Here is an 18,546-nt window from a genome sequence, read left to right as displayed (position 1 = left end):
GGACCAGCCCACCCAGGGCGCGCACGCAGCCCACCCAGGACCAGGGAGCGCGCCCAGCCCACCCAGGGCCAGGGAGCGCACGCAGCCCAGGCACCCCACCCAGCCCACCCAGGGCCAGGGAACGCACGCAGCCCACCCAGCCCACCCAGGGCCAGGGAGCGCACACAGCCCACCCAGCCCACCCAGGACCAGAGAGCATGCGAAGCCCACCCAGGACCAGAGAATGCACCCAGCCCACGGTGCCTGCCTGGTGAGAATTCTCTGTACCTGCAGGCCCCCGCCAACCTTCTGAGTCCACCTGCACTGGCTTGCTGTGCTGGGATGTTTTTAACTCTAGTTTTGTGTTTCTGATAACTTTACTTTTTGATCTTTTCATTTATTTTTATTTATTTTTTTAATAGAGACAGGGTTCAGCTATGTTGCCCAGGCTGGTCTTGAACTCCTGGCCTCAAGTAATCCTCCTGCCTCAGCCTCCCAGAATGCCGGGATTATAGGCATGAGCCACTGCACCCAGCCAGGGTGTTCATTTTCAAAGATGGGTGCACTTCCTCGGGGCCAGTGATGGCTGCCATGTGTGGTTTTGTTGTCAGCCACAAGGATAAGGCATGCAGTTAGATTCAGAGTTTGCCTGGTCTTGGGAGCACGAGGCTGAGCTCTCCTTCTCTGGATTCATTAAAGGTAGCAAGGACAATGATGGAGGACATCCAGAGGAAAATGTGTAGAGCCACAGACTCCGAGAAGCGCTGTGCAAAGATGTGGCAGTTGGTGTGGTCTGAAAATTGTTAGGGAGAACACTTCGACACCCCTTCCCCTGGCGAGGTGCCTGTGAATGTTGCCGCCTCTCTGTGGAAGACACTGAAACAGTGTGGTGTGACCACACTTGCTAACCAAGCCCTGACCAGGGGACCATTGTGCTGTTTGGAGGGTTTTTATTGTATGTAGGGCTGAGGGCCCCACAGGGTCGTGGGGTGAGCCTTATGCTGTGCTGAGGCGCAGGATCCGAGAAGTAAAGAGACAGGACACAGAAGTACAAGGAAAACGCAGCTGGGCTCGGGGTCCACGCCATCTGTGAGCGGAGTCAGGGGAGACCCCGAATGTCCAGAAGTGTGAGTATTTATTGTGTATAGGTTAGGGGGCAGGCAGTGAGTGAAATCATCTTTAAGGATAGTGATAGGGTCATCAGCAATAAAACAAGGGGTCCACCTCCATTAGGTCACCTAGGCCAGGAGGTAGACAGCGCACAGCAACGGGGCCCGTTCCCATGAAGGCAAGGGCCGTGTGCAGTAAGGGGTCCACCCCCATTAGGTCACCGAGGCATGGAGGTGGACAGCGCACAGCAACGGGGCCCGTTCCCATGAAGGCAAGGGCCGTGTGCAGTAAGGGGTCCACCCCCATTAGGTCACCGAGGCATGGAGTGGGCCGTGCGCAGTGAAGAGGGTGCAGTGTGCGATACTTCTGTCTATGGGAAACTACTTTTTTTTTTTAATAGGTTTCACCCTGATGGCCAGGCTGGTCTTGAACTCCTGACCTCAGGTGATCCACCCACCTCGGCCTCCCAAAGTGCTAGGATTACAGGCGTGAGCCACTGTGGCGTGAGCCACTGTGCCCTGCCTGGGCAAACTACTTCTAAGATTTATAGGAGGATGCTTTAAGTCACACAGCAGTGACAGAGCTGTCAGGGTTACCGCCACCTTCTGGCAGCTTCCAATGGGTTCTATGGAAAGATGCTCTTCCAGCAGCACAGTAGCAAGAGCTGATAAAGTTCACAGTCACCAAGGTGGATTGTTGTTCTGAGGGCAGACCTCCACAAGAACTGGAGCAAGGTCCTACAACCCCTTTATCAGGAGGAGTGGCCCTCGCCCCAAGCCTGCCATACAGCGGGTATCTTTACGTCACTGAACGCTGCCTCCTGGGCCATGGATTCTTGTCCTGGTGTAACTGTTTTCCCTTATTTCATGCTCTGCACTGTGTCTGCTCCAGGCATTCCTCCGGTTATGAACTACGATGTGTGTGTGTGTGTGTGTGTGTGTGTGTGTGTGTAGGGAAGTATTCTTTAGGCACTCGTGCTATGAACTATTGTATGATTATATATAGAGAATTACATAAAGGGATTCTCCAAGCCCTATTTCTGTAAACTAGTATATGATTATATAAAGGATTATATAAAAGGGAATAGCTGAGTAGTAACACTATAAGCTGAGATATTCTTCAGGCCTTAATTGTGCCAGGGTTCTGCTTAGCTCTCATTCCTTGGTGCCTATATGGGGGGTTACCACAGTTATATGCTTATGTCTAGGCATGGCACCTCGAATGAGCTTGTCAGGGACCCAAGGACTTTGTGTGTGGAGTCATCTCAGATACCCCACGTTTCCTGAAGACGCCTTGCCTAGTTGCCCTGGATCAGCGTTTCCCTGCTTCACCTACGCTTGGGAAGCACGAGTAGCCAGATGAAGTCTTTCTGGTCTTGCTGGTCAGAGCCAGGAGGGCCAGCGTCATGGTCCAGGAGCCTCTCGCAGGCCTGGGACAGCCCGTCGGTCCTGGCCTTTCCCTGGGTCCTGGAGCCTCTCGCAGGCCTGGGACAGCCCGTCGGGCCTGGCCTTTCCTTGGGTCCGGGAGCCTCTCGCCGGCCTGGGACAGCCCGTCGGGCCTGGCCTTTCCTTGGCCCTTTGGGCGATGCCACTGTGTTTTCCGCTTGGCCTTGGCCTTCCTGCCCGCCTGGCATGAGTGCGGCCATCTCCAGGGAGGCAGCTGGTATTTTCCATTCCTCGTGGCAGAGAGCCAGCTGTCCTCATGCCCTCACCCTCGTGAAGTGGCTGAATTCCCAGGATTTATCGCAGCTCTGTTCTGCGCGCCTTCCCGGGGAGTCTGCCCAGACAGCAGGCAGGTAGGAGGAGACCTGTCATTGGACAGACCCAGCATCCTGGTGGGGGTACAGAAGTCGGCCTCTGAGTCTTTTTTGTGCTGTCTGGGGTGGCACTCTGTCCCCTCTGTGATGTGTGGACGTGGGGCTGTGTGTAGGGCAAGGACCGGAACTCACAGTTGTGGACCTTACTCTCGAGGAGCACTGGGTTTGAGCAGCTCTGAAGCGTGTCCTTCTGCAGGGCTGCTGTGCCTGGAGCCCTTCCTCTGGGTCCCTTGCCCTCTGCCTCCCTTCCTGCTGGGTCCTGTTCATTCCCATTTCTGCTTCCACAGGACCAAGAGGGTGCTGGGCACTTGGTGACCATCTCAGTGACGGGGTGCACATTTATCTCAAGGGACAAAGGGTTCTCTTTATCTCTCAGGTTATCTCTGTGTTTGGGGGAAGTGGGAAGATGGTGTGCCAGTTAGGGTTGATCACTGATCAGTTTCCCTGGGCTGCGCAAGGAGTGACTGCTGGCAGCCACTTTAAACACCGCAGGAAGGTCTCTGTCGTGGAAAGCAGTATTAAAGAAGTCAAGTTTTATGCCAGGAATCCCAGCACTTTGGGAGGGCGAGGTGGGTGGATCATGAGGTCAGGCGTTCCAAACCAGCCTGGCCAATATACCGAAACCCCTTTTCTCCTAAAACTGCAAAAATTAGCCGGCGAACTCCTGGAGTCCCAGCTCTTCCGGCAGCTCAGGCTGGAGAATCACTTGAACCTGGAAGGTAGAGGTAGCAGGGAGCCGAATCCTGCCACTGCAGTCCAGCCAGGCAGAAAGCAAGACTCCATTCCCCACCCCAAAACAAAATCAAGTTTTAATTTTAGCTTGTGTCGGAGTGTGATCCTGTCTCTGTGCTGTGGATCGTGTGTTGGAGTGTGATCCTGTCTCTGTGTCCTGTGGAACGTGTGTCGGAGTGTGATCCTGTCTCTGTGTCCTGTGGAACGTGTGTTGGAGTGTGATCTTGTCTCTGTGTCCTGTGGATCATGTGTTGGAGTGTGATCTTGTCTCTGTGTCCTGTGGAACGTGTGTTGGAGTGTGATCCTGTCTCTGTGTCTTGTGGAATGTGTGTTGGAGTGTGATCCTGTCTCTGTGTGCTGTGGAACGTGTGTTGGAGTGTGATCCTGTCCCTGTCCTGTGGAACGTGTGTTGGAGTGTGATCCTGTCNCTGTGGAACGTGTGTTGGAGTGTGATCCTGTCCCTGTCCTGTGGAACGTGTGTTGGAGTGTGATCCTGTCTCTGTGCTGTGGATCGTGTGTCGGAGTGTGATCCTGTCTCTGTGTCCTGTGGAACGTGTGTTGGAGCGTGATCTTGTCTCTGTGTCCTGTGGAACGTGTGTTGGAGTGTGATCCTGTCCCTGTCCTGTGGAACGTGTGTTGGAGTGCGATCCTGTCTCTGTGCTGTAGGACTCAGTGCTGGTGGCACATGGCTGCTGGCCCCACCCTTGTGTTCTGCATGGCTTCCTGGGATCCTGCATGTGAATTGGAGCCTGTGCTGTGGCATGTCTGGGAGACACTGCCTTGAGGTTTTGGCGTGCTTGCGGGGTTGTGTGGGGTGAAGCCTAGCAGCCTCCTCCAGCGGGTTGCGTGTGGGTGTCCCTGAGGCCTGGTTGTCCCACCGTCTTCCTGGGCCCATGTGTTCCTGTTGGTCTCTTGCAGAACAGGGGTGTGGGTCCTCTCGTTGACCTAGCTTCTGGCTCTCCCAGGCTGCATCCGAGCAGCCTGCTGGGCTGTTGTCTCCTTCACAGGTCGCCTCCCTTAGGAGGTGTTCACCCCTGTTTCTTACAGACACTATGTACGCGCAGACTGAGGAGCCCTCACATGGGACAGCCGTGCAGCCCCAAGGCAGGGTCCTGTGGAGGTCCCATTAGCTTCCCCACCTGAGGCCTCCCTCACAGCAGGCCCCCCTCCCGGCACCGGGCTCCAGCCAGGCCGAGTCCTGCTCCGTCACACCACACCCTGTCTGTCTGTGCTGTGGACCCTTAGAGTGGTTCTGGGTGTCTGGAGCCCCTTGACCCTTGTTCCTCCTGCAGGGTGGGCCTCGTCAGGAAGCCCCAGGGGGAGGCTGGTCCTGGCTTCCAGCACTTCTGTCCTCCGAGGTCACTTCAGACACGTGCACCCTTTGGTGAGGTCCTGGGAGCCTGAGCCCAAGGGTGCCTGCTCCTCTGCTGCTTCCTTGCTGTGATCTCCGGTGAGCCTCCCAGGCCGCAAGCCCTCCTGACATGGCGTTACTGGGACCTGGCTTTGTAACAGAAATGGTGGTTTCGCCGGGTGGGATTCTCTACATCTGTAACCCTAGGACTTTGGGAGGCTGCGTTGGGAGGACAGCTTGAACCCAGGAGTTTTCATCCAGCCTGTACAACGTAGCAGACCCTGTCTCTACCAAAAATAAAATGGTTAAAGATTAGTTGGGTGTGGTGGCGTGCGTCTGGCTCCAGCTCCTAGGGAGGCCGAGGTGGGAGGATTGCTTGAGCCTGGGAGGTGGAGGCTGACCCTGCTGGTCATTCCTCTGGATAGATCTCAACCCAAGCACTCCCAGCACCTCAGGCTTGCAGGTTCACGTCCTCACCACAGCTGCCGTGGCTCAAGGTGCCATGGAGTCACAGCGCTGCTCCACTCACCGCCCTGCAGCTCATGCTCAGCCACAGCCGCATCTGACCCGTGGGTCCCCGTGGGGGGCCCCTTCCTCCTGCCACACTGGTCCTGAGGCTGCTTGCACAGGCCCGGCTGCCCTGTCGTGAGGCCTTTGCATGTGTGTCCCCACCCCCATGTCTGGTCTGCCTGAGTGTCCCTGCATGAGGCCCTCCCCACGCCGCACTCCCACCCCCCTCTTGTTTCTCCCTGTAACATGTCGGTCTCGCTCCCCTGGAAGGAGGGCCCAGGAAGGCAGCCTGTGCCTTGTCCTGGGTGTGGCCGGGGCGGGGCTCAGGGAATGGCTCCCCTCTTGCTGCGTGACCTTTGCAGTGTCACTTACCAGCCCCGACTTGCCTGCGGGCGTCACGCACACCCCGCGAAGCTGCCCTGGCCCTGGGCGCGCACAGCCTGCGGGCGCCACGCTCCTCGTCACCCTCACTTCCTTGGCCACGCTCCTCGTCACCCTCACTTCCTTGGCCACGCTCCTCGTCACCCTCACTTCCTTGGCCACGCTCCTCGTCACCCTCATTTCCTTGGCCACGCTCCTTGTCACCCTCATTTCCTTGGCTTTGTGACCTAAACGCCGCTTTTCGTCGTTGTGGTTTGTTTCTTCTTTTTCTCCTTTTCTTTCTTTTCTTTTCTTTCAACAGGATCTCGCTCTCACCCAGGCTGGAGTGCAGGGGTGCGATCTCAGCTTACTGCAGCCCCCACTCCTGGGCTGAAGCAGTCCTCTCACCTCACCCTCCCTCCTCCCAAGTAGCTGGGACCACACGCGGGCCACCACGCCCAGTTAACTTTGTTTGTTTTTGTTGTTTTTGAAACAGGGTCTCACTATGTTGCCCAAGCTGGTCTCCAACTCCTGGGCTCAAGTGATCCTCCTGCCTCAGCCTCCCAGAGCCCTGGAATTACAGTTGCAGCCAATGCACCTGCCCTGAGCACTCTTGACTCTTCTCATCCTAACCAGGGCCGTCTTACTCTCCATGGAGATCTAATGTCCCCTCTATGGAGGAAAGGGTGGGCCTCCTGGAGGGGCGGACAGGCGGACAGGGGATTCCTGGGCCCCAGCTGGGCTCCAGCCTGTTTCCCTGCAGGGCTGTGTCCGGGAAGACACGTTCTGTGAGCGTTGTGCCCAGCAGAGTGAGTTTCTGGGTAGCCACATCCAGGCACCGTTAGGAATGGCGTCTAAGCGGGCCTTCTGAAGTGGTCTCTCTGCTGCGGCTGTGGCCAGGTCTCAGGTACTGAAAGGCCCCTCCGTGCGGAGCTCAGCTGGAAGGCTGAGATTCCCTGCAGTTTCCTCATGGCTTAGGACTCAGAATGGATTTAAAGAAAAAGGTGGCTGATAGCTAAAATGAAACTCTTATTTATCTCTGGTTGTCTTAAATGCCTAATATTGTGAAATATGGCAGAAGAATTCACTTTATGCCTGCAATCCCAGCACCTTGGGGGGCCAAGGTGGGCAGATCACTTCAGTTCATGAGTTTGAGACCAGCCTGGCCAACATGGTGAAACTGCAGCTCCACTAAAAATACAAATTTAGCTGGGCATGGTGGTGCATTCCTGTAATCTCAGCTACTCAGGAGGTTGAGACAGGAGACCTGCTTGAAGCCGGGAGGCAGAGGGATGGAGATATATATATATATACACACACACACATACGTACATACATACATCATACATGCGTGTTATACAATTAGCTGGGTGTGGTGGCGTGCGCCTGTGGTCCCAGGTGCTCGGGAGGCTGAGCTGGGAGGATGGCTTGAGCCCAGGATGGGAGGTTGCAGTGAGCCAAGATCACACCACTGAACTCAAGCCTAGGTAACAGAGCCAGACCTGTCTCAAAACGGAAGAGCTCACTTCTCTGTTTTCTTCACTTGGGGCCAGTCTGCTCAGCGTAGCTGGATGTTTTCATAAGGAAAGTAAACCTGAAAGGGCGTAAGACTATTCCTGAATGAACGGAGAATGTTCCATGTCTCACGAATGGGAATCCTAAGTGCGGCAGCCTATCAGTTCTCCTCACGTTACTTTATAAATTCGGTTCCATTCCAGTCAGAGTCCTCATGGAATCATTTGTGTCCACTTGCCAAACTGCGCTTTAAATTAACATGGATTAAAATTAATGTGGAATAAATGTGCACGAATAATTAGGATTAAAAACGACAGAAGGGCAGCATTCCAGACACAGGTGGGCTCTGGCCAGGGTCCAGCCTGGAGCCCCCACCCTGGCTCTTCACGAAACCAGCCAAGTCCAGGCGTGGGTGCGTTCAGTGGCAGCACCATCTTCGGGTGACACGTCCATGCACCGCCATCACCGCGCTCAGCCCCGGAACGTTCCATCACCCAAAAGGCCTGTGTCCCGCTCCCGTCCGCTCTTGATGGGTGCCGGCTCATTTCCTTGAGTCATGCTTGGTGACAGATGGGGGGTGTCTTCTGTTTCTTTTTCTTTCTCTTGAGATGGAATCTTGCAGTGTCGCCCCGGCTGGTCTTGAGCTCCTGCCTCAGAGCTGCCCTACTGCCTGGGCTCCCGAGTGGCGTGCCTTTGAGCTCCACCCACACCGAGGTCCTTGCCAGCAGCACGTCACCCTGAGTGCTGAGCAGTGCGGGGGGACGCAGCGTTTCACCCACTAATAAGAGTTGTGGTCTGTTTCCGATTTTAGGTTATTATAAACGAAACATCTGCATGTAAGTCTTCAAGTGGACCTGTGTTTTCATTTATCTGAAGTAAATGCTTGGGAGTGTCGGCTGGGCTGCGTGGTAGACGTGGGTTAACTTTTCTGCCCCACTTCACCTTCCCACCCGCTGTGTGTGAGCCTCTTCTTTACCCAGAGGCCTCACCAGCACTTGGTGTTGTGATGCTTTTAACTTCAGCCACGTGGCGGCTGTCTGATGTCGTGTCGCGGCTTTGCTTTGCTTTCACGGTGACCATCGGTTCGTGTGTGACGCACTTCAGCTGTTCATGTGCTTATTGCCCATTTGCATATTTTATTTGTGAGGTGCCTGTTCACTTTTTTGCCTCTTTTTTTCATTAAATTGTTTACTGAGCTGTAAGAGTTTTTTTTTTTTTTTTTTTTTTTTTTTTGTTTAAATTTTTTTTTTTTTTTTTTTCCCCCCGAGACAGATCTTGCTCTGCCCCCAGGCTGGAGTGCAGTGGCACAGTCACCCCAGCTCACTCAGCCTTGACCTGGGCTCAAGCGAACCTCCCGCCTCAGCCTCCCGAGTAGCTGGGACTACAGGCGCGAGCCACCGTGCCAGCTAATTTCCTGTAGAGGTGGGGTCTCACTGTGTTACCCAGTCTGGCCCTGAACACCTGGGCATGGACAGTCCTCCTGTCTCAGCTGGCCAAAGTGTGGGGACTACAGACAGCGCAAAGTTTTGTCCGATACGTGACTGAATATTTTCTCCCAGTTGGTGACTTGCGTTTTCATTTCTTTAGGGCACAGTTTATGTTTCATGGAGGCAAGTCCTGGGTAAGGTGCTTTACATGCGTCATTCACTTAATTCTTACAGTGTCCGTGGAGGTCAGAAGCTCCCCCATTTAGAGATGAGGAAACTGAGGCACGAGGGGTACATCCTCTTCGAGGACAGACTCGGTGGGTGTAGGAACAGGGTTACAGATGGGGAAACTGAGGCACAAGGGGGTCCATCCTCCCTACCAGGACACACTCGGTGGGTTTAGGAACCGGGTCTCTGACTGCATTTGCAGGTGGTTGTGCAGAGGGGTCTGGGGCAAGGGTCTGGCACCGGCAGCGTTCCAGGTCTGGTGGTGCTGTGGTTCTGGTCTTAGGCCTGTTGTGGGCTGTTTCCAAGTGAGGCATTTTCCACCAGCGATGGGACGGGACAAGATTGCAAAGAACGCACCCTGCCTCCTCCCCCCACATCTGGGCTCTGACGGCCAGACCGGAGGGTGAGCAGAGATGGCTGGCACCTCCCGCAGCTGGCCATGGTCCCTGCAGGCCTCTGCTCAGGCCCCTTCTCAGCCCTTGGTGTCTTGGGATGCTGTCCTGAATCTCTCGGATGTGATTTCCTGAACCAGATGGCTGGTCGTCTTGCATGGTGAAAAGTACCACGTTTACGCCTACCGTAACTCTTTAACAGCAGACACCGGCCCTGGATGCCAGTGCCCTCCTGGCCCCTCAGCAGCAGCCTTCAGCTCCCCAGGAGCACGGGGCTCTTCTGTCCAGCATCCTGGGGGCTGGTCTCAGCCCTCACTGGCCAGCAGACACAGGGTCATGTCGGAGTTCCCCCGCTGGGACTCGCAGCCACGTGCTCGTTGGGAGTTGGAGAGTGGAGCCGAAGCTCTCTCGGTGCTGTAGAGTGGATTGGGGGCCTGTTACATGAGTGTTTAGCAGTGCTCGCCGTGCTCTGACACCATGCTTACGTGTTTCTGGATTTCAGGCGAGCCCACACCTTGACCGTGCTCTTCATCCTCACCTGTGCGCTTGGCTACGTGACGCTGCTGGAAGAAACGCCTCAGGACACGGCCTACAACACCAAGAGGTAACTGGCCCTCCCATCCTGCTTTCCGAAGCTGCCCCTGTGCCCCGTGTGGGGTTGTGGTGTCCTTGCCGCGTGGGCCGCCACCCTCTCCCTTCAGTGTGTCTGATGTGCAGACTCCTGGGGCCGCCCTGGGTGCTGTGTGGCGTTCCTGCCGTGGACTGGTCAGCCCCGTCACCTGTCCCCGGGAGCGGGAGTCTGTGCCGTCTCCATGTGCCCGGCAGCCTTTGCTGGTTTCCTGAGTGTTGTGTGTTGAGAGGCTGGAACGTTCTGCGGCAGCCTGCAGGGCTGAGCCCTCGAGTTCGGACGTCTCCCGGTGTGAGATTCCTGCAGTGGCTGGTGCCCGTTCCGCCAGCCGGCGTGGCTCTTGCACGGACGGGGGTCGGCAGCCTGCGACCCTGCTTCTGCGTTCAGGAAGTGAGCAAACGCGTCTTTTCAGCGTGGTCTCCACAGCAGGCTAGACACTGGTGTGTCCTTTGCTGGAGTTCCACAGGTTCTGGTGCCTGTCTCGGAAGTGTGTGTGTGGAAGAGAAGCTGGTTTTAGAGCCTGGGAATTTGTCATGAGTTTTCTGCACCTGATTCTCCTCTCTCGATCCATGCACCTTGGTGTGTCTGCCCAGGGCTGCCTCCTGCGCAGCAAGGCCGCAGACACCTTCAGGGCCTGGGTCCTGCTTGCTCCAGGCGGATGGCGGGAGGAGGCCAGAGCAGGGTCCGGAGAGCAGCACCAGGGAGGGCAGAGGTGGAGGGAGGCACTGGAGGCCTGTTGGTACCCGGGCCACATGGCGGCTCCGGTTGGCAGGAGCCTTGGGGCTCGTGGGGGGTCCGCTGTCCCTGCACTCTTGGGCCAGCACTTTGTCTTGCAAAGCAAGGGTCTCCGTGTCTTCTTGAGTGTCGGACGGGCGATGGGTAGGCGCAGTGTGAACGTCATCACGCGTGCACGGGCCTCGGGGGCCCTGTCTGCTCATTGATTTGCCACTAGCCCTGTGGGCTCCAGAAAACGAGCACACCCAGCGCCCTGTCTGTAGGGGACTGGGATGCTTTAGAGTCACCCACAGCAGGCATCACCAAGCCCATCTCCCTGGGGGCAGCCGGCATTTCTGGTTACAAACTGCTGTTGGGTGCCTGGACCCAGGGCTCTGCAGCCTGCTCCCCAGAGGAGCTCACCCCTCGGTCCTCCCCTGTGAGACAAGGTGGCCTCTCCTGTGCTTGTCTTCCCCCTGCTCCTGGCTGCGCGCCCTGTCGGCTCTTTGTCACCTCGCTGACATCCCTCTCCCAGTCAGCTCTGCTGGGCCTTCCTCTTTTTTTCTGAGCCTGAGGTGGCAGCTTGCTCTCAGGCGTGCGTCTCCCATCCTCCAGGCCCAGCTCGCTCCTTCTCCCTTTCCTAGGCCATCAGTCCCTGCTGGGGCCACGTGCAGAAACCTGCAGGCCCGGTGTGCACTGGGTAATTAGGACCCAGAAGTAGATGAGGGAGCATGTGCCAAGCCTGGGCCCTGTGGAGGGGCCACATGGGGACGCTGCAGCTGTGGCTCTGGAGGCAGTGAGGCTGTTGGCAGGAGCTCTGTGTTGTCTAGAGGGAGCTTTCAAGTAGGACTTGGTCTTTCTTGAATTCATTCATCACCACCTGGCCAGTAGGGTCTGTGGCATCTGCCAGGCCAGCAGAGCAGGTGGATTAGGAAGCGACACTGGGTCTCCCTTCGAGTGCCCCCATATGGCAAGAATTGCCAAGGAAGAGCAGGAGTGCAGAGGGTATCTTGGGAGCGCTCCGCGAGAGCATTCACCAGGCTCCACCAGTCATGTCACGAAGCCTCACCGCCGCAAGCCAGTCCCTGCCCTCCCAGGCCTGGGTGCTGTGGGAAGCACTGGGTGACGACGCAGACCCACAGGGGCCAGGAGCTTAGACCCCTGAGCTGGGGACAGCAGCGGTGGACACGTCCCCCACTTCACCCAGCTCTGGCCTCTCCTGAGTGGCCCCCGATGTGAGAGGCTGGGTTCTGCCACCCTGTCCCCTCCAGCAGGGAGACCCTGTGCATGTTCATCGAGAGGGGCCAGGAGACGGGAATTCACGGGGCCCTGGGTACTTTCCTCTGAGGTTCTGTTTTGGGGACACTGGACGTGCTCCCAGCTCATGTTCTCTGGCCCCCTCACCCACTTTGAGGGCACAAAAGAAGCCACTTCTCTGCTGCTGGCTCCTTCCCAGAAGGCCCAGCTACCCTGGGTCACCCTGGCACTGACCGTGGCTCTGCAGCTCCTTCCAGTGACATTGCCACGGTGCCCCTGTCCTGAGTCCATTCTCACGGCCCAGACCGCACTGCAGGCACCAGGAGTGTGACGGCAGCACCGCCTTGACTCGGGCACAGCCTCCCTGCCGCACGCTCGCTGTCCAGGAGACTGCGGAGGCTGGTTTATTTTTAATACAAGAGCTACTTGATGTCCTCAAAGGTGGATTTCTTACATAGAAAGTACCTGGCTGGGCACGGTGGCTCACACCTGTAATCCCAGCACTTTGGGAGGTGGGCGGATCACCTGAGGTCAAGAGATCAAGACCATCCTGGCCAACATGGAGAAACCCCGTCTCTATCAAAAATACAAAATTAGCCTGGTGTGGTGGTGGGCGCCTGTAATCCCAGCTACTCGGGAGGCTGAGGCAGGAGAATCGCTTGAACCCGGGAGGCCGAGATCATGCCACTGCACTCCAGCCTGGGCAACAGAGTGAGACCTCAAAAAAATTAAAATTTCTGTTTTGTAAAAGACACTGTCAAGAGAATGAAAGGGTGGGCCACAAGCTGTTGAAAATACGTACGAAACACTGACAAAGGGCTTGTATTCAGAATATGCAAAGAACTCCTAAAGCTCAACAGGAAGAAAAGAAGCAGGCGGGCCAGGTGGCTCACACCTGTAATCCCAGCGCTGTGGGAGGCTGAGGCGCGAGGATCGCTTGAGGCCGGGAATTCTAGACCGGCCTGGATAACCTGGTGCATGAGTCTGTTTTCAGACTGCTAGGGAGAAATACCCAAGACAGGGTCATTTGCGAAAGAAAGAGGTGAATTGACTCAGTTCTGAACTGCCCGGGAGGCCTCAGGAAACTTAGAGTCATGGCGAAGGGGAAGCGAGCCCCTTCTTCACGAGGCGGCCGGAGAGAGCGAGCGAGCACAGGAACAGCTGCCGCTTCCCGTCTCGCTGTCACTGGGCTGCAGTGCAGTGGCGGGATCCTGGCTCATCGCAACCTCTGCCGCCCTCAGCCTGCCGAGTAGCTGGGGCTACAGGGGTCCGCCACCATGCCCAGCTAATTTTTGTGCTTTTCACCATAGTGGCCAGGCTGGTCTCAAACTCCTGACCTCAAGTGATCCGCCCACCTTGGCCTCCCAAAGTGCTGGAATTACAGGCCTGCGCCACCTCTCCCAGCAAAAACGGCTGCTTGTAAAACCGTCAGCTCTCCTGAGACTCCCTCACCACACGAGAAGCGTCGGGGAAAGCCGCCTTCCTAACCCAGGCACTTCCCTCCCTCGACACGTGGAGGCTACGGTTAGAGGTGAGATTTGTGAGGGGACACAGAGCTAAACTGTCACATGGCGAAACTCCATCTCCAAAAATTAGCCAGGCATGGTGGCGCACACCTGTCATTCCAGCTACTCGGGAGTCTGAGGTGGGGGAGGATCCCTTGAGCCCAGGAGGTCAAGGCTGCAGTGAGCCAAGATCACACCGCTGCACTCCAGCCTGGGCAACAGAGCAAGACCCTCTCTCTCAAAAACAAACCTGGGTGACAGCTCCTCGGAGGGCTCAGGCAGGAGAATCACTTGAACTCAGGAGGCAGAGGCTGCAGTGAGCCAAGATCACACCACTGCACTCCACCCTGGGCAACAAGAGCAAAACTCCATCTCAAAACAAAAACAAACCCTGGGTGAAAGGTCTAAGCAATGCTCACCAGAGAAGACACTCAGACAGCAGATCACGGTGGGAGGGTGCTTGACATCCATCGTCCTTCAGGAGCTGAAAACAGGAGGGCACCACTACATGCCTGTTGGGAGTGGCTAAAATCTTAAAAACTCATAGTACCGAACACTTGCAAGAATCGGAAGCACCAGGAACTCTCATCCATTGCTGGTGGGAATACCGAATGTCAAAGCCACTTTGGAAGACAGTTTGACAGACTCTCATAGAAGTGAGTGTAAATATGCTCTTACCGGGCAGCCCAGCAGTCCTGCTCCCAAGTATTTCTCCTCATGTCCACACACAGGCCAGGCACGGTGGCTCATGCTTATAATCCCAGCAGTTTGGGAGGCTGAGGCAGGAGGATCTGTTGAGCCCAGGAGTTCAAGACCAGCCTGGGTAACATAGTGAGACCCCAGCTGTTGAGATCACACCATTGCACTCCAGCCTGGGCAACAAGAGTGAAACGCCATCTCAAAAAAAAAAGTAAACGATAACAATAATAATAATGAAAAAGAGACCAAACTGAAAAACCTAGCCAGTGTCCCAGCACGCACGTACGCTCCCGCCTGTCAGCAGGCTGAGTTGGATCTTGTAAGCCAGAAGGCTGAGGCTGCAGTGAGCTGTGATTGAGCCACTGCACTCCAGCCTGGGTGACAGAATGAGACCCTCTCTCTAAAAGATAGTAATGATAAGTGAGCGTCAAGCCGTGACCACAGGGAGGGACCTTACATACATGTTCCTATGTGAAAGAAGCCAGTTGAAGAGACCACGCACTGTGGTTTCAGCTCGATAACCCTGGAAGAGGCAAAATGACGTCATAGTTTTCAGATCAGTTGTTTCCAGGGGAAGACCCCACAGGGGTCACTCCGCCTCCTCCAGCATTCGTGTGGCACTGAGGCCACTCTGTGGTAAAACATGGCATTCATGTGGCACTGAGGCCAATCTGTGGTAGAACACGGCATTCATGTGGCACTGAGGCCACTCTTTGTGATAGAACGTGGCATTTGTGTGGTACTGAGGCCACTCTGTGGTAGAACACGGCATTCGTGTGGCACTCAGGCCACTCTGTGTGGCACCGTCATGGTTGATACGTGACACTGTGCGTTTGTCCAGACCTGCAGAACCGGACAACACAGGAATAAAACTTGTGGAGATTTTAAGCATTCATTTAGGAGATCAGGGATCCCAGCAGGGAAGGCAGACTGACGAGAATTTTAACTGTTACAAATGCATTTGGTGACCTTCTGCGGCGTGTTCAGAAGAAGGGGCTGCGTAACTTTGGAAATCAGCAGTGTCTGTAAGCCAGAGGCAAAAGGAATGGCATAGACACTGCTCTAGTCGATAAAGTTTTGTTCCACAGAGGTGCTGGGTGCCGCTGTCGTCATTTTGTTTGTGATTGTGTGATACTCCCGAGCCCAGCATGGCCACGTTCATAGCGTGGCCACGTTCATCGCGTGGCCCCAATGGCGTGGCAAGGCTGCTGCCTGGTCCTGCAGAGCACGGCCAGCGCCTCACTAAGGAATGTTCCACGGAATTCCCGGCCAGGCCCCCCTCAAACAGTCCAGGTCCTCAGTGACGGGGAGAGTCTGAGAAACCGTCCTGGCCTAGGGGAGCCTGAGGAACCGGGACGAGTAAATGCCACACGGCGCTGAGGAAGGGATTGTGGGCGGGAAGCGGGCACAGGGAGGAGGGCGGTGCAGGCCTCAGTGAGCAGCTGTGTGACAGCCCTGGCTTGTCAACCGTGAGGCACTGATAATGAGAACACTGGGCTTGGGAGATAATGCGAACTTTTACTAGTTTCACAGTAATTCTGTAAATCTAAAGCCAGCCTAAAATTAAAAGTTTATTTTTAAAATGTATTTGTTTTCCTTTTTTTTTTTTTCTTTGAGATAGAGTCTCGCTCTGTCACAGGCTGGAGTGCGGTGGTGCAATCTCGGCTCACTGCAGCCTCCACCTCCCAGGTTCAAGCGATTGTCCTGCCTCAGAGTCACTGGGATTACAGGCACGCGCCCCCACGTCTGGCTAATTTTTTGTGTTTTTAGTAGAGACAGGGTTTCATGTTGGCTGGTATCAAATTTCTCACCTCTAGTGATCTGCTGACCTCGGCCTCCTGAAGTGCTGGGATTGCTGGCATGAGCTACCATGCCCGGCAAGTAATTCTCATGAACAGATTAGCCTTGTGAAGTTATGGTAAACATTATGTGATGTGGGGCCAGCCAGGTTCGAGTCCAGTGTGACCTGGTCTGAGCTGGCCCCTGGGCAGTGTACACACGTGTGGAGGGGCCACAGGCCAATTCAGGAGCTGAACACCAGCACCACACCACGTGGCCAGGTCACACCCAGCGGCCTGGGGTGGCACGTGCCTGTCCTGCGGATGGCAGGGGTAGCAACTTCCCTAGGTCAGTGCCTGTTTCTCTTTTCATTTCTATCTTTCGGGGCGGGGGGTGGGCACAGAACATTTCAGTGTCTTTCCTCAGAATGTTAGGACTCTCTGCACGCACCATGGAGGCACACCTCAGGCGGGGCCTGGGTCCTGCTCCAGGGGGCTCTGCAGGGAACTTTTCACACCCCTCCTACCCCTCAGCACTGAGAGAGCTCAGGAGGGGCACCTGCACAGGGACGTGGGTCCTGCCTTGCTGAACCCGGCGCAGGCATCCCTGCCACTGTTCCTGGAGGCTGACTGACAGCAGGCATGTGGGAGCTGGGGCTTGGGTGGAGACAGGTCAGAAACTCATGTTTCGCCGGGCGAGGCATGAATGTCCTGCCTCCCAGGCAAGACCCTTGGGGCTCTGAGTGGACAGCAGCACGTTTCCAGAACAACCAGACTGTTTCCCCAGAGGCACTGGGGGCCAGCGGCCTGTGGCCTCCCTATCCTCCGTCTTGCAGGACTCCTGCGGGCACTCCAGCGGGTGTGACCTCACCTCGTCTGCCCGGGACTTTCTGGCCCAGGCACTCCTGCGGGCAGAGGGGAATCCCTTAGACTGAAGTTGCTTCTGGATACTTTTTAAGGGCGCAGTCTTACAACATAGCTAGCTTGTCTCTGTGGCCCCGTCTGTTCCTGCAGCCACGTGAACGTGTGTGTGCGCAGCACCTTCCTTCACGGTAGCCAAAACCTGGACACGGCCCAGCGTGTAAACACCCCGAGGTGTGATGGTCGGCACAGCCACGCTTAGCCGAGGGAGAGACTGGGCAGTTCAGCAGCCAGTGGGTCTCAGACCCCGAGCTGAGCACGACTGAGGAGGACGGGCGCTTGGAGCGCCGCAGAGCACAGAGGGTCCACACGCGGGTGGGGGCGCCGGTGTGAGCGGGTGCCTGCGGCTGGGACTGTCTGCACATCCGCCGGCCTAAGCTGTTTTTCACGGAGACCCACTGGGCCTCTGGCTGAGGCCGGCCCCAAGGAGCTTTGCCCAGGAGGGAGCACCTTCCCCAGGGTGCCTCCCCGATGCCCAGCGCAGCCCCTCGCACCTTCCTGGGTGGGGGCTGTGCCCCTTCCGTTCTGTGAACCTGCATCTTGATTGCAGTTACAGCTCTCACGTTGCCATCTAATGAACTGCAGGAGTCCTGTTGGTATCCGATGAGAGGACCCCAGAAAGACACAGGAACTCTGTAGAGACGCCTCCTGGGTCCTGCCACGGTGGAGCAGGGAGGCGTTAGCAGCGCTGTTCCCTCCTACGTGGGCATTTGTGCCGACGGTCACATGCAGAGCATTCGGTGCTTTCCGTGTAAGCGAGTGTCTTGTCACGTGACCCTGGGAGCCACTGGCAGCCTAAGTGCGAGGGCCTTCGGCTGGCGTGGGCCACTGGGCAGGTGGAGTGTGAACGCTGGGCCCAGGGTGGTGGAGGTAGCCGGCCTTCGCCCCGCCTACCCTTCTCCCCGCCTGCATTGGGCTGTTCCACAGTGGGTGTCTGGGGGTCCCTGCAGCCTCCCATCTCCCTCCTGGGAGAAGCCTACACACACTGAGGGGCTGTTTGTTCTTTATTTGCAGAGGTATTGTGGCCAGTATTTTGGTTTTCTTATGTTTTGGAGTCACACAAGCTAAAGACGGGCCATTTTCCAGACCTCATCCAGGTAACTTGCCATTTCCTTCTCGTGTGTGCCCCTGTGGCAGTTCTGTTCTGAGCGGTCACTCTGTGTCTGTGCTGCTGGGTGTGAATGTCCTGTCCTCCCTTCCACCTGGACCCTCCCCGAGGCCTCCAAGGCTACTTTCCACACTGGGGCAAGGGTGTGGGGCTGCAAGCTGGGCATGTTTTCCTCCTCCAACCCCGAGGGTCCCCCGAGGCCTTCTCCGGCCCTTTCACTCTTCCCTGTCCAAGGGCCTTTCAGCCCTTCTCTTCCTGCTTCTGCCTCCTCTTTCCACGGACCAGAGTGGTTGCAGGCTCCAGATGGGGCTGTGAGGCCAGGGGGTGTCGGCTCCAGATGGGGCTGTGAGGCCGGGGGGTGTGGGCTCCAGATGGGCTGTGAGGTGGGGGATGTGGGCTCCAGATGGGGCTGTGAGGCCAGGGGGTGTCGGCTCCAGATGGGCTGTGAGGTGAGGAGTGAGGGCTCCAGATGGGCTGTGAGGTGGGGGATGTGGGCTCCAGATGGGCTGTGAGGCC

The 18,546-nt window shown here is 56.5% G+C and overlaps 1 protein-coding gene across 3 annotated transcripts in view; it reads left to right on the top strand.

Annotated features, from left to right (window-relative positions):
• Nucleotides 1-18,546, top strand: part of PTDSS2 (phosphatidylserine synthase 2) — a 40,817-nt gene that overhangs the window by 2,183 nt on the left and 20,088 nt on the right. For 2 of the 3 annotated variants that reach the window (XR_001818849.2, XM_017507885.2), the window contains exons 2-3: nucleotides 9,923-10,024; nucleotides 17,937-18,019. Coding sequence is in view for 1 of the 3 variants with exons in the window: in XM_017507885.2 (XP_017363374.1) it covers nucleotides 9,923-10,024; nucleotides 17,937-18,019 (185 nt within the window). In the remaining 2 variants the exon portion in view is untranslated. The remainder of the gene's footprint in view (nucleotides 1-9,922; nucleotides 10,025-17,936; nucleotides 18,020-18,546) is intronic. The other variant, XM_037731136.1, reaches the window with a different exon arrangement.

The sequence above is a fragment of the Cebus imitator genome, unplaced genomic scaffold (assembly GCF_001604975.1).
Source record: "Cebus imitator isolate Cc_AM_T3 unplaced genomic scaffold, Cebus_imitator-1.0 Scaffold384, whole genome shotgun sequence".
Taxonomy (NCBI): domain Eukaryota; kingdom Metazoa; phylum Chordata; class Mammalia; order Primates; family Cebidae; genus Cebus; species Cebus imitator.
Note: the sequence above shows the minus strand (reverse complement) of the source record. Positions and strands in the feature narration are given on the sequence as shown.